This window comes from Myodes glareolus, chromosome 3 (assembly GCF_982192425.1).
Source record: "Myodes glareolus chromosome 3, mMyoGla1.1, whole genome shotgun sequence".
Lineage (NCBI taxonomy): Eukaryota > Metazoa > Chordata > Mammalia > Rodentia > Cricetidae > Myodes > Myodes glareolus.
This window is the reverse complement of record NC_142028.1, coordinates 42,899,277-42,915,181: the sequence shown is the minus strand read 5'-3', so window position 1 is coordinate 42,915,181 and position 15,905 is coordinate 42,899,277. Positions and strand designations below refer to the sequence as shown.

The 15,905-nt window shown below is 41.8% G+C and overlaps 1 protein-coding gene across 1 annotated transcript in view; it reads left to right on the top strand.

Annotated features, from left to right (window-relative positions):
* Itpr1 (inositol 1,4,5-trisphosphate receptor type 1) overlaps positions 1 to 15,905 on the top strand; it is a 337,447-nt gene that overhangs the window by 114,756 nt on the left and 206,786 nt on the right. The window contains exon 5 of the mRNA XM_087904450.1: positions 9,840 to 9,955. Coding sequence (XP_087760576.1) covers positions 9,840 to 9,955 — 116 coding nt within the window. The remainder of the gene's footprint in view (positions 1 to 9,839; positions 9,956 to 15,905) is intronic.

The following is a 15,905-nucleotide window of genomic DNA, read 5'->3' as shown; positions in this document are numbered from 1 at the left end:
GTACCCAGAAGTAATTTAAATTCATAACTGTTTTCATTAACACGTGTACCTCCTTCAAAAATTCAAATATGAAGCACAGATGGGGCAGCCGTGTAGTAGGGACAGCGTTTCCTTTGGGAAATGATGACAGTGATTGGGAAGGTGAGAAATATGACAATTGTACAATGCTGCCAAAGGACTAATTGCCACTAAGTTGATCACTCTGAACTGATTGATTCTATGACAAATGCATAGATTTCATGTTTATCAAATATTGATGGAATACAATTAAAAGCAATAATTAATAGTTCACACTTTGCGCTTCTCAGGATCAATTTGAAATACTTTAATATTTTCTTTGGATTGGTATTTACCACTACTTTTTGGTATCTATAGATTATTATATTAGCCTGTTTTAAATATCACTTGTTTGCTTACGGCTACTATATATGGCATTGGCTTTAATTATACTTCTGTTTCTTTTTCACTATATTCCATTTCCACTTTATTTGAGCTAAATTAATACTCTGCCTTATGCTTTTATGACTGTGCATATATTATTTACTGTTGAGCATGATTTTCATGTGCTACTTTTTCCTGGACCGAAGGCTTAGTTGTTTTTTTTTTCTTTGCCTATAACATCCATAGTATTTACTGAGCTTCTTTTCACTCTGAAAGCTAAGGTATGCTTCCATTTGGCAAGGGATCCTTTACCTGTCCCTTTTGTCCTTAACACTGTACTGCCTTTAGGGCTTTTTGTCTCTTTGTTTCAGCTTGTGTCAGTGACAAGGCCCTGCATTATGTGACCTGATGCAACGTTCTTTACCATCTATGAGCTGTTTGTGATGTTGATAGCCATAGTTAAACATTTAATTCATGTCACAGAAATGGAGCTGAACAATGATACCATTTTTAAACACCAAATAACTATTTTTTAAATGTCTTCCCTAGGGCTGGAGAGATGACTCAGCAACTAAGAGCATTTGTTCTTTTGTAGAGGACTTGGGTTCAGTTTCCAGTTCTACATGGTAGATCATAGGCATCTAGCTTCAGTTATGGGGGATCCAGGGCCCCCAGGCACAGCCACATGCATGGTACATACACATACATTCAAGAAAATGTTTATACATCTCATAATAAAAATGTCTTTTCCCAGTACTCTGTGACTCCTCAGCAACCTCCAGTTCTAAAGAAACTGATGCCCTCTTCTGGTCTCTGCAAGAATGTGTGCTCGTGTGCATATACCTCCACACAGATAGACATAACCTAAGAAATGTCCTCTCCATCTTTGGGTAGAGTGTACCCTCTGGCAGCTTCCTGTCTGGAGACTTGACTCTCAAGCCTTCTTGGTTACTTAGCACAGAATTCTAGGCTGAGAATTGTTAAAGGGACTGTTGTGTTGCAACAGAGTCCTGGGATAGTTAATATGAAGTGTCTGATAATATTATTGTTATTCTATTTTTAATATTGCTGTTTAAGAGTTGGTGCTTTCCCCACGCCTTGCTAGAAGACTCAAGCATCTTTTTCCTTGTTATTCTAAAATATTTCTACCATATGTATGGTTTCTCACCACATGCAGGGATTTGGTGAGGGGTTTTTTTCAACCTAGAAAGTCATCTTCTCCAAGCCCAGGATGTTTTCTTCAATAATTTTCTGCACTTGCAGTGTCTTGTTCTGAAATCCTTAGGTGTTGGAATTGTGGGTTTTAGCTGCTAGTTCCTTTTCTCTTCTTCCCTCTGTTTTTACTTTTGGGAAAAGTCTCCCAACCTAGCTTCCAAAACTTATTTTGTTCAAAAACTGCATTGTCCTTGTATTTCAGGTTTCTTGTTTTAAATTTCTTTTCTTTGTCACCTATTAAGGTGTCATGAATATTTAGGATGATAATTTTCAGTCTTAACCTGTGAGGCTGTTGACTATAGTGTTGCTGTTTTCTCTCTTCCATTCTTTCTGTTCTCTCTGCTTCTTCAGGGTTAGTTGCTTTTGTCAGTTGTCAAGTACCTCTATGTAGCACTGGGAGATGGGTCCTAGTCTGCTGATCTTGGTTATCTCTGTAGATTAGATAGGAAGAGGAGCCTGAAGGGGCTAATGGGTATTCTGTAGATATGAAAAGACATGAGACTGTAGGATTTGGGAATGGGTAGTTTCATTCACAAATTATCCAATAGCAAGGCACCTCTCTCACGAAGGGCTTCAGGCACGGCATCTCTCTGCTGCTTTCTGTGTCTTCTCAGAAGGAGCTTCCAAGTCTCAAGTCAGCATACATTTCCAGTAAAGGATGAGACAAAATATTATTTAAAGTAATATTTGTATTTTTATTTATTGTATTGTGAATGTCAGAGGATAACTTCCAGGAGTTGCTTCTCTCTTCTCATCCTTATCTCTCTCCTGGGTTCTGGGGATTAAACTCAAGTCTTTAGGCTTATATGGGAAATGCCTTTGCCCACTGAGCAAGCTTGAAGCCTTAAGACAGGTGATATTTTAAGCTTTGCAGTTCAATAGACAAAACTGAGGATATTATATAAGAGAACAAATGTTTCATAAATGTTCTTATTGGTGAGAGTCATTCATCTTTTCTATGGATGTTGAAATTTGAATTCAATATAATATTACGTTATAAAATAACATGTTTTTTGTTTCCAATTATGTGAAAATGTGAAACCCTTCTTAGCTTGTGAGCCATGCACAGGTGGGCTGCAACTGACCAAAGTTGGCCCAAGATACCCTGATTGACATTTCCTGTCAACTGTCAGGAGATTGACTCCTGTCAACCTGGTGAGACAGGTTGGTCCTGGCTAGTGAGAGCCTGTATACCTCACCATCCCACCTGTATATTTCTATTTGATCCATTTACTTCCAGTTCCATCTCTTACCCCTTTACCACATTTGGTGTCTGAAACTTCAGAACCTCTGACCACCCCGTCCTGTCAGCACACCCTACCTGTGTGTACCCCCTCCTCTAGGAATACACACATATTTGACTGTATGTGTATGACAGTGGTGCGCATCAAGGTCCAATGGCCCGCTCTAAGCCTTTCAGTCCATCCTACCCTCTGCCTAACTTGTCCCACACTTGTTGGCTGCAGCCTCCAGTTCCCAAACCTTCTGGGAACTTTCTGGTTCTGCCAGCTGCCTCTTGGCTTTCCTCCACAGAAATACAAGCTTTATTTTTCTTCACCTGTCAAGTTCTGTCCTCCTCCTCTCTCCAGCTTAATTTATAACTTGGGAAGATAAATTTTGGTTTCATAGATAATACTGGATTTAATTTTTTTAAAAAAAAATCCATCATTTTCTTCATTTTCTCCCCTGGAGATGGAAGTAGAGAACTTTATTCTGTCTGTATAAAAATTGTTAATCAAGCTCAAGTTTTTCTAAATCTCAAATCCATGTATTTTCTTGATTTCAGTAGAGAAGCTGGGATGTTACTAGTTCCTGATAGGCAACAACAATGTATTCTAATCATGACTTCCCTGCCTTCTGCTCCTCCCTTTTTATTTTGTCTCCTGACCTCCTAGGTTGCTGTTTGGCATTTCCCACATGCTGGCTGCTGGTTGACCTGCACATTACTCACCATTTCTGCTTGGATGTTTTAGGCATATCCCAGTCTTGGTGTAGTCCACATAAAGTCATTGATTTCTACTCCTTTCTCCAAGCCTTGCTCCTGCCTGGTTTACTTCCTTCCTGGTCTCCAAGATGGAAAGAACTCTCCTGTAGGACTGGAGATAAGCCCAGTGCTTAAGAGAGCACATTGCTCTTTCAGAGAAGCCAGGTTTGGTTCCTGTCACCCCTATCTGGCTTCTCACAACTACCTGTGACTCCAGCCGCAGATCCAGAGATCTGATGCTGTCTTCCTCCCTTCTCAGGCACCTTCATTCACACGCATATACCCTCACATATGCACACACAAGTACACATAATGAAAACTAAGATAAACCTAGAGAGAGAGAGAGAGAGAGAGAGACAGAGAGAGAAGGCTCCCATATACTCATAAGGCAGACTACGTTCTTCTGTCTTTGCTTAAGGCCCTCTGTGATTTCCCACTGCTCTTACCAAGACCCAGACACCCCCACCCCCACCCCAGATCTCTGCTACTCTTCATGCTGTAGCTTCTAGATACACAACTCCTATAGCTTACTGTTCCCTTTCTGTATGTGCATGAGTGCGTGTGTGTGTAACATGCTCTGAGTGTGTGGGTACTCTGGAACCAAGTCGGGGTTATGGGCATGCCTAGCTGTGTTGCCTTTAAATACAGGTGTTGGAGATTCTACCTTATGCCTACACAGCAAGCGTTCTATCCACTGAGATGTTACTCCAAGTCCCCTGTTTCTTGTTCTCTCAAGGTTGCAAACATTATCCACTCCCCACACCCCCAGCTCAGGGCCTTTGTCCTTTTTGTGTCTACTCTGTGTTAATTACTTTTCTCCATGTTGTGACAAAATACATAACAGAACCATTGAGAAAAGGAAGGATTTATCTTGACTCATGTTTGGGGTACAGTCCATCTTGGTGGGGAAGATGTGGGGGGATAGTTATGCTGCATCAGCAGTCAGGAAGCAGAGAGAGGTGAATGTTTCCAACTATTGCCCTTTTCAGTTCTATTCAGTCCAGGATCTGTACGAATAGAGACTTCTTATTAGACACACTCAGGGGTTTGTCTCCTGGGTGTTTCCCGTCAAGTTAGCATTCCCTTTCTGCCCTTCAGGTCTACCTTCATTCAGATGTGCTGCTTCTGGAGATGCTTTGCTGAAGGCCTGTGGGAGTCTCTGGTTCTCCATGAACCTGACTGTGTCCAAAGACAGTTCATGCCGTGAATTCTTGCCGCTGTACACACGGCAAAGGGTAACAGAAAGCTGTTGAATTGCAAAGCATTTCATTTTAACTGCTCCATTTAATTTTCAAGTACTGTGAACTTGATGTGGTTCAACTTGTCTGTTTGACTTTTTGTCTGTCACTGACAGTGCTTAAGACACTGCTGTGTCTAAGTTCTGTTTTCCATACCCAGGACCTGCACATAGCAAGGGCTTCCCTAAATAGTGATTGAGTTTGTGAAGAGTCTTCTGGAAGCCGAGAGCTGGAAGTGCCTTCAGAAGACCACCCCTCCCCCAGCCTTCGTTTCTGGAGGCCAGGTTCATAGCACATTTGGATCACTAATCCAGCACCTTTGCTGAGCAGCTGTTATATTCCTAGACCTCTGCCCTTAGGGACCTAGGCTGGAGTTGAAATTTCTAGCCATGGGGTAGATGGGTGGTGTGGAGGTCAAGGCCTTCATCTTTATTCCTTGACATAGCCTCTGAGAGAACACTTCCTTCTTCCCTTCCTTTGGGTTCCATTTGACTAGAGGCACCTCTGTGGCTTTTTGAATGCCAGTTTTCTCTTAAGTGTCCACGCCAAGCCCTTATTTCACAGCTAACACATCTACTAGGTGGTACATCCTTTCTTCTCCAGTTGAGCTCTAGAATGTATTTAAGCCTTTGGAGGTAGCTGAACCCTCTTCTCTCTGGTGTCAGCTCACCCAGCCCTAGAGCATTTAACAACCCCGTAATTCAGTTGAGTTCTCTCCTAATCCAGTGTGGCATATGCTAAATTTTTGGAATATTCCTAAGTGATTTTTTTTTGAAAGCTTAATTTAGTTTATTCCTCACAGGCCTAAAATAACACCTGTCATATAAGATTTTCTTTGTGGCATGTTTTTGGAATGAGACCAAACCACAGTGTGTGGGGGGTGTATTTGTGTATATACACATACATGCACACAAACATGCTCACTTCCCTCCTTATAGGTTATATGTGTATATTCTGCTCCTGAACGTCTTGTATCTGAGTGGTTCTATACTTAGCACAGTGTTGGGACCCAGCAGAACTTTAATTTTGCTCTGCTGTGCCATCCAAATAGCAAAGGGCACCATGGAACCTTGGAATTGCAAAATTCCACAAGGGTACTTTAATATTATATTTGAGTGCTTAATTTAATTTTCACTTTGAATCCGTTGCTCGGCAACCAGGAAGATGGGGCAAAATCAGCAAGGCTAATTTGGTTCCGTTACTAGTGTGTTAGCATCTCTTATATTTACATTGACAGTTGGTTGTAAATACACTTCAGCCTATGCAATGCTACATTTCATCCAAGGAAAATAGTTGGTGAGGAAGTCGTTCAAGGCTTTCAATTTTGCATTGCTTAGTTTCCTGCTGAGTTTTGAGCCTGTGTGGCAGAGCCTGTTTGTTTGCTAAGTGACTTGGCCACAACATACACAGGTATAAGATAATTCTTCTCATTGCTTCCTACCCCTTAGCATCATGGATTCTGCCCCTTCCTCATATCAACTTGTCAAGTTGTTAGTTGTTGTTGTTTAGTTTTTGGTTATGTATGGCACCAAGCTGTTGGCATATGAAATATGTTAGAGGTAAAAAAAATTAGGTCATTTTTATTTTCTATATCTTACTATTGATGAAAATTGAAACAGTTAATCCCATTGATCCTTAAAGTAAGTCATATGTTAAAAATTGGTGCTGCTAATCAGACCCAGTAACAAAGCAGAAGAGAAGTGGTAGTTGAGGTGGAGGGGCTGGAGAGATGGTCCAGCAGTTGTTGGGCAGCACTTGTTGCCCTTTCAGGGGGCTGAGTTTGGTTCTTTGATTTCCTCATTTATGTTGGACTGTAACTTTAGCTTGAGGGGATCTGAGGCCCTCCCCTGACTTCTGTGCGTGCCTGCACACACATGCATGAACATACATATATTCACACATACAAATAAAAAGGGCATGAAGTTGGGATGTGGATGCAGGGGAAGACCTGAGAGGAGTGGAGGGAGGAGTGAACACAACCAAACATATTATGTACATGTAAGAAATTCTCAGTGAATAACTAAAAATATTAGAAACATGGCTGGTGACTTATTTGTGAATCGTTTTATTTTATTTAAGTGATAGGTTAGCTGGGCTTGTTTCTAAAGGAGGCTGAGACAAGAGGATCACTTGGGATGCAGCAGTGTGGTAGAGTACTTCTCTGACATGTGCCAGGCCACAGGTCCATTTCCAGTAAATGGGTCCGGGGTGAGGTGGGGAATGTTAACTTAAGGAAGTCCTCTTGGCTCAGCTTAGATGCCACCTGGATCCTGTGAAGAAGATAGGACATTTGGTCCTGACCAGTAGTGTGGTTATTCAGGAGATGAACGGAGAGCTGGAATCCATCGTGATGGTAGGAGAAGTCTCTCTAAGTGATGTCGTCACTTTCCACTGAGTCTGTAAATGACCGTGCCTTACCCCTTTGATGACTGGCACAGAGAGCAGCCTTATCTTTTACGCTGGTTTCCTGCCATGCCTTTTGTTCTGGAAAGACCTGGGTAGTGCCTTTCCTCTGTAATGAAAATTACTTATAGCAGATGAATCAGATGCTTGATAAAGATGGATTTCAACATTCCCATGTTTACCTTGTAATGAACTGTTTGTGACCATCTAGAATGCTGAGTTGATGAGATTGTAAAATGGAAAATGTTCCTTTTGCTTCTGTGATTAAAAGATTTTTTTCTTGATGATATCAAGTATTTACACGTATAGTACATAGAGAAAATTTATTGACTCAGTAGAAGAAAGAACTGTCTGAATTATAAGGTTTTAGTGTTTATAAACTGGACGCAGCTTTGTGCTACATGACTCCAGAGAGCCCTGATTAGACGTGATATGAACGACTGGGAAACAAAGAAATGACAGGACACAGACACATAGACCATAGATTGGGACTGGCTGCTCTGGGCTCTCCGAAAGAAAGCTACAGTGCTCGGGGCACTTGGCATGTTTCTTATGTGTGATTTTCCAGGGAGGATGGGATTATTGCATATAGATAAATGAGTAGGTGGGGTTTATGATGTACATCTGAACAAGGAGGCAGGGGCAGCTCATCCCTGCAGGAGCCGTCTCTCCAATGAGCAGTCCTCAGGCTGGGACACCTTGTGGAAGGTTGAAGCAACAGCGGACATTTTCTGTACACATTGTCAACATTCTCACTCAGACAGAGTGAGACTTCTCCGTCCTCTGAGGCATTGGCCCCTGACATGGCTGTGTCCATGTCCGCAATACATGTTCACTCAGGACTTAGCGCCATCTCTGCAATGGCAGTACATTGATTTTTCTTACGGTGAAGTAACTATTTGAATAAGATAATAAGCAGGATTTATTGGAGAAGGTCTTCTAAGAAAATCTGTTTTAATGAGCAGATGAGAACAAGTGATTTGTCCCTTCTGATGTACTTAAGGGTGCGGTTTTTCCAAATTGGCCATTTGCTCCGAGTTTATTAATTTTACTCTCTCTATCATACTATTTGAATATCTAATATGTCAAAATGAATTTCAGTGGTATTTATTTTAAAAACTAGTTTCCTAAGGAAATTACTTCTGAATTTTTGTTTTTGTTATTCTGTGTTACTTGTTCAAGCTAAGCACATGTTCTACCCCCACCTGCAGCCCTTTGGACATTTTACTTTGTCGTGGTCCTCTTAAAATAAATGGATATTTTAAAAGTTGTGTATATATGTGTTACTGAACTTAAATAAATACATGACAAAACAGTCAGGCATGTAGAAATGAGACATTAGTGAGAAAGATGGCGATGAGACAGAAATGTAGTGTCTCGTTACCCCAGTGGCCACATTGTTTTATGCCTCATCACAGTCATGGACTTGTTTTCATTCCTGTTTTAGTTGCTGTAAGGGGACACCTTGGAGAAATCACTTGAGAGGGGAAAGAATTTATTTCGTTCTTTGATTTGAAAGAGAGTCAATGCCTCGGTCAAGGAGAATGTGCTGGTCGGGCTGAGAGGGCTGGAGCTTGCTCTGAGTTCATTCACATCTCAGCAGATAGGAAGCAGAGTATTTGGTCAAGAAGTAGAGTCAGTCCTAACCCTAAAAGTCCATGGTCTTCATCCACCACATAGGCCCCCTGTCCGAAGGTTCCATGACCTCCAAGACAATGCCCCCTGCTAGAGTCAGTGCTCAATGTGAATTTGTCAGGGACATTTCACACTCAGATCGTTACAGCTGCTTCAGGGTAAGGCTCATCATCAGAAGACAGTATGCTGCAGGTTTTTCTTTTGGTTTCTACCTGCTGCGTGACTTTGGCTCAGACCTGACTAGATCTTAATTCTTTACTCTGGGGTGGCTGACAGGAAGTGTAAGAGTAGGGTCACATCTGCTTTTCTGTTGTTGGCTTAGATGCTCTGCTGCTACAGTCTTTGTGTCAGTTTCTTTACAGAAATCTGGAAGTCACTTGTCCATGCTGTATAAGGCAGTATAGTAAAGTCACAGAAACCCAGGACTACTAACAGGGAGCAATTAGGATGCACTAATCACAAGGGTCGAGGGTACATCTATTGGTCTCAATTTGAATTTTGCTTTTTTGAAATTTCTATATCCCAGACAGTCATCATGCATATGTCACTTAAAAGACCTTTGCTCTAGGAAGTGCTTTCAAATAAGCCATGTGTGTGTTTGTGTGTCTTAGTTTTGCACTTAAAAAAATTCAGTAAGACCAAAAATACATGTATATATTGTTGTATCCAATGGGGACTTTATGGCTTTAGGGTTATCTACCATGGATGGATGGTGGTAATTGTGAAAGATTAAGAACACTGGGTTTTGGCATGTAGTCCCAGCTCTGCCATTAACTGCCTTGTTGACAATAGACAGTTGATTACCTTTCTGTAAACCTCAGTTTCCTCATCTGCACCTGTATACAGTGATGGCAAAAGGGCTTTGTACCAGCACACATGTGTAAGATATTATAAAACCTTAGTAAAACTGGGAAGCCTTCTATCATAGGCTGAGTATATATGTATCCCCAATAACAGCTTTTGCCTTTTGTTTTTCTTTCTAGATTGCCTCTTTAAGCTATGTCCTATGAACCGATACTCTGCACAGAAACAGTTCTGGAAAGCTGCTAAGCCTGGGGCCAACAGCACAACAGATGCGGTGCTGCTCAACAAATTGCATGTATGTACAGAGATGACTGGAGGGATGGGGATGCTGGAGTGGTCATCTGCATGGAGGCTGAGGGTGGCTGGGCAATGTCAGTCTCTGACCCTATATGTTGGCTTTTAAAAGTCATCATCATCATCGTTGTATTAATGTTTTGCCTGTGTATATATCTGTGTCCCATTTGTGTATGCAGTGCCCAGAAAGGTCTTTGGATTTCTTGGAACTAGAGTTGCTTATGGCTGTGAGCTGGGAATTAACCTAGGTCCTCAACAAGAACAGCCAGTACTCTTTAACTGCAGAACTCTCTCTCCACCCTCCTGACTTTTTTTTTTTTTAAATCTAAGAAGAAATGAACTGCAGCCATCTTAAGTTATTTTTCAGGGAAGTGATACTCTTCCCCCTCTCCACCTGCCCTGCACCCACAAAACTTTCCAGGAGTGTCTTGAGGCAACATGGCAGCTAGAATTGAATCTTGGCGCCACTATTCATTGACTTTGAACTTGGGCAAATCATATAGCTCCTTCTGACTCTGCTCCTTTCCCATAAAATGAACACAATGGTCATGTCCACCTTAAAAGGAGGCTGCAAGAATCACAGTAAAGGATACATGGAGGTCTTAGGAACACCGCCAGTCACTTAGTTAATGCTTAATAACTGTTATTGTATTTATCATATTGATTGACATGTAAGAGAAGTGCTCACAGTACTACTGACCTACTGTGCGCCACAGCAAGTCTCTGAGCCTTTCTGAGATAATTATCCTATAAAAGTATGATGTGATTCCTCTGCTACCTGACACCTGGAGGCTAGGCTTTGTAGAAGCTCTGTGAGGTGTGTAGAAGGCAGATCTTGAATGGATCCAGTGTAACGTTACTGCATTAATGAATCCTTCATACCTCACACTGTTTTAGTTCTCTCCACATAACTTCTGTGTTTCTTAGAATGTAAATTGCATGGGGTCAGGTCCTTGTGTCACTTTTGGTTCTTGCTGGGTCCCTCGTGTCTGCGGTCAGGATTCACATACACTAGGCACTCACGAAATAGACAGGAGAAACATAAACCTGGTGTTGTTTGGTGTTCAGTCATAGCTTGAAGATGGTCGCTGAGCCCTGGAGAAGCTCGCAGTCTCTGGTCTGAGCCTGTTCTATTTTAGTGTCACAGCCATTTGCATTTGATGAGGCTGATGTTATGAGAAGGGGTCCTTCCCTCAGCCTGTGCTGTTCCAATGAGGGTTCTGTGTTCCAGGCAAGATCCAGTGTTCGGGGTCCTACCTTCTGTCAGCTCATGTTGAGACCAGTGTGAAACATGGAGTCCTTCCCCTGTGCCTGAAATGAAATCCAAACGTTTTCCTGTTATGTATGTGGTTGTCTGTGCCTAGATTCTGAACTTCCCTCTGGAGCTACTGTACTCTTACTATACTGCACTGTAAAATACGGTATAATACAGTACACAGTACTGTACTCTTATTATAGTAGGATTTATTCACTTTATTTTATTGAGCAGCCCACACTCACCCCAGTCACATGACCTTTCCACTCCTAGCTAATCCTGCTTGGGTCATCCTTAGCCAGGCTGCTCTTCAACTAGGACCTTTGCATCCTTCTCAGGAGAGTGTTCCCTACATACTCCTCCGAGAGTTGCTTCCTGTTTTCCCCCACTTCAGCTTCCTGCTTATGTCTTTCTCAGTGCTGAGTATAGTCTGCAATTATGTTTAATAAGTTCCTTAATTATTTGTCACTCGTGAAAATGGCAGCCGGACAAAGTCGGGCATCCTCTCTTGTTCGTACCTGTTATTTATTAGTTCTTCTCTTGGTGTCTGGACACATGAGAAACACTGGCTGACTAAGCTTTCTGCTAGGTAATAGAGGTAGAATTTGCCTTAACCATCTAGTAGCTTCTAGCAAATAAAGAACAAAGAGGTAATGTTACCTTTCAATTAATAAAGAGGCAATACAGGGCAAACTGTCCTTTACTGTTTAAGAGCATGTGGCACAGTGGTCAGAGCAAGCTTCCTGGAGGAAGAGGGGAGTAACATGTAAGGCTCAGTGTGAGGCATTTCCCGGGATTAACAGAGCAGAAGAAAGAAAGGAGGTAGAGATACTGGTAAAGATCGAAGGGATTACATCACTATTAGAGTGATCGTAATGTTGGCCTTAGGCGCCACGGGCTCATTGCTCCCACCCCATAGAAAATACTGTACAATTTTGCAGATGTTCAATGGATTCTTAGGTATCAGTTTTTAAAATAATTTACAAAGGAGAAATAAAAGGAAAGCGATAAGTTACATAATAAATAGTATGCTTAAGTTAATGTGCCGTGACAGCTGTCCTGGGAGACAAGGGAATCAGGGCTTGCAGGACTTGACTGATAACGGCAGGTAAATACTTGGGATGTGGGAAGCATGTTGTCTGCTAAGGGACTTTTCAAAATGATCAACAACTCCCAGTAATGTTATGAAGAACATATAGCATACACTTTGTGTCATTCAATAGTACCTGCACTTCGGGGGAAAAATATACTGGTGACAATTACTAATAAAACACACACAATTATGCCTTTTGCTGAGGTGTAAAGTGGAGTAGGGCCCTGAGTTATGAAAATTGCAGATGCCTTTTAACCCAGGTAAATGTCTAGGCAGCCCTAAGATTGTGTGGGATGAAATGAAAGCTTACTGCACAGGACCAAGCCCGACATTTCATAGGAACCAGCCTACCTGACTCCTGTCTACTGAATATCACTGGCTCCACTCCTCCTCTTCCAATCATGGTGCCAATCAGAGCCCCAGCCCCACTCCTGCAAGCCTGTGGTGGGAACATGGGCCTCTCATCGAAGGGGTGGGGAAGGTCCTTCCATTCTCCTTGCTCCTGGGAGAGTGCTACTGGGTGCAGAGACCTGGGGCCTTATCTTTGTGAAAGCCCTGGGTGTCTTTAGTTGTCTTGCCTTTGCATCTCTGCTAGGAAGGTCACTCTGTTCAATGGGATCTTAGCAGTGCATCTCTAACTCTTTCTTCTCCTGTGCCTTTTACTGCAGGGGTTCAGATTCATACTCCTCTAGACCATCGGGAAGCCAATAAGAATAAAAGGGGCTTGTAAGGTAGTGCTGCACTTGGGGTTCCTACACGTGCAGGTCTGAGAGAAGCAGCACCGCCCCCCTGCAGTGCAGTGCTGTGTGGGAAGGTGGACTAAGAGCTGCACATGGCTTGTGCTTTGACAAGTGAAGATAGAAATTGATGCTTCAGCGTGTAATACTTGGATTTTTAAAGGATGCTGGCAGCTGATTCACTTAAGGCTTAAAGCATATGCTCCACAGCAACTCAGAATGACTGGGCTAAAGCTAGATGTGAGTCTTTAGTACCTTTACAACCTGTAATCTATGCCTTTGTTTTTTGTTTTTTGGTTTTTTTTTTTTGATGTTTACACTACAACTGGAATGGGCAAAAGAGGTGTTTGTTTTTTTTTAATCTATTCTTAAATGTGATTAAAAGTCCCCCCTCTCTCTGTGTATGTGTGTGTGTGTGTGTGTGTGAGAGAGAGAGAGAGAGAGAGAGACAGAGAGAGAGAGAGAGACAGAGAGAGAGACAGAGAGACAGAGAGAGAGAGAGAGACAGACAGACAGATACACAGACAGACAGATACTAAGAGACAAGAGAACCAGAAAGATGAGGGAATATTATGTCCTTTATGCTATTTGTTTGTTTATTTGTTTGTTTAATGCAATGAAAGCCAGTTCTTTGCCCCAATGTGAACTGGTTGGCATGGCCTTTCTGTCTTGAATGATGGTCTGCCCTTGACTTTGTGTGGGTCGTACTTGCTTAGTTGGAGTTTTTCCCCCTAATCCCAAAATCTTCTGACTGTTTTGTGCAGTCATTGAAATGTATTTTGGTCGAAGTCTTCCTTGCCTTTGGGGACTGGTGACTGGTCTCCAGTGGGTTTTCATTTTTATTTTGGTCAATTACTGGGCAGCACCCGGGAGTCAGAGGTCAGGCTATTTTTAATTAATGCCATTTAAGGAATTTGTTGTCTAGACCACTCAATATCCTTTTGACTGTGGCAAGCGATGTGCGCAGCCCTCTGAAGGAGAATGACATCTAGTGGCTGCTTACTTACTCCTCCAGCAGAAGGGATTTTGTTTGACTCTTTAGGTCCTGATTTCCCAGAAGTCTCTTGGCTAAATGAGTTAGCGTCACTAACGTATCATAATGTTAGTTACAAAGACTCTAGCTGATGTTTCCTGAGAGTGGTTTGCCCGTGACCTTGAAATGGGTGCCCATACTGTTTAGATTTTGAGAATAAGCATGTCATTAAGCTATTTGACATAAGCCAAGCAGAGGAGTGACAAATCTTTATTGTTTTTTTTAAAGCCTGGGATATGAGTAGCTGTTTTTCTGGATCCTTAACTCAGTTTCCTATTACGTCATTGAGAGCGCATTGACCTTACACTAATATCCTTCCCCAACTCTTGCAGTGTACCTTCTGTACTAATTTAACAATGCTTGTTTTATTTCTGAAACAAAATCACAGGTGACTATACCAGGGTTCACCTTGATCTTGTTTAGAGCACACTGTAGTATCAGTTGTCGAGAAACTGGGATGGAGTACTTTGTTCTTAGAAATTATAAACAGTCCTTCACCCACTATAAAAGGAAAAGGAATAGTAGCTATTTCATTTGGCAAGATCTCTAAAGAAAACATAAAAAAAATTATATGACTTTTAAAAGGATATTTACCAGAGACACAATGCAGATACAGTTCTAAAAATCACACAAATGAGTGCTATAGCTTCCAAGGCAAACACGAACAGGAAAAGGAAAGACCATTCATTGCTGGTATCCCCCAGTCTTTTTCCTTGAAGACTAACCTTGGTCTTCATCATCTTGTGTGCTCTGCTCATACCCTGCCCTGCCCCAGAGTCTTTAAACCATTGGTGGGGATGTGCTATCTTCTCTCATTTCAGTGACGCTTGTTTGTTTCACCACTTGGCTGTGAGATAATGGAAGACTTCACTTCTACTTTTAATGGCTCCATGGTTGCCCCACTGTATGACAACATTGAAATTTTAGATAAACATTTTCTATGGGGAGGGCAGGATAGGGATACTTATTCAAGATCCTGACAAATTGTTTTGGCTATTTGAAAAACAGTTGGAACTTTTTATTTTTGTTCGGTTGCCTTAGACAAATGCTTAAAAATAAAATTACTGAGTAAAGTTATGTCCATTGAGACAAGCCCTTTCTCCATCCCTCAGTCGAGATTCCTTTGAAAATTTGTCATTTCACTGTGTTGCAATATGTTCATGAGATGAATTTGAAAAGTTTAACAAATCATGACTTCATTCTTTTCAGGGAAGTGGACAACCTTAGTCTGTGGGTCCTGGTGCAATCTAGGTCTTGCTGCCTTTTGATCTGTATCTTAGTTGCCTATTGAACCTAAAAGTCATGATGGATATTTTTGTTCTAGAAACTAAATTTTGCCTTGAGGGGATTATTTAAGGACTGATGTATGTTCAGGTATATGTGTGTGCACATGTGCAATTGTGTGTACGTGTGTGTCTGAGAGAGAGAGAGATAGAGAGAGGGAGGGAGAGAGAGAGAGAGAGAAGGCACAGGTCAGTCTTGGGTGATGATCTTCAAAAGCCAGAACTGTGATGTTGTTGGTTTGTTTTGTGTGTGTGTGTGCAAGGGAAGGAGGAAAGGAGAGAAAGAGAGAGAGAGAGAGAGAGAGAGAGAGAGAGAGAGAGAGAGAGAGAACACTTGCCTTTGACTTACCATAGAATCCCATAAATCTGCCTCTACTTCCCCTACATCCAGCAATGAGATCACAAGCCTGTGCTTTCCTGCCTGGCTTTTGATGTAGGTCTTGGGTATTGACCACGCAAGTCTTTGTGCTGTCTGACAAGCGCTTTACCAACTGAGCCATCTCCCAGTTCCTGCACTAAACAAACATATTTAAAATTCATGCTGTTAGTA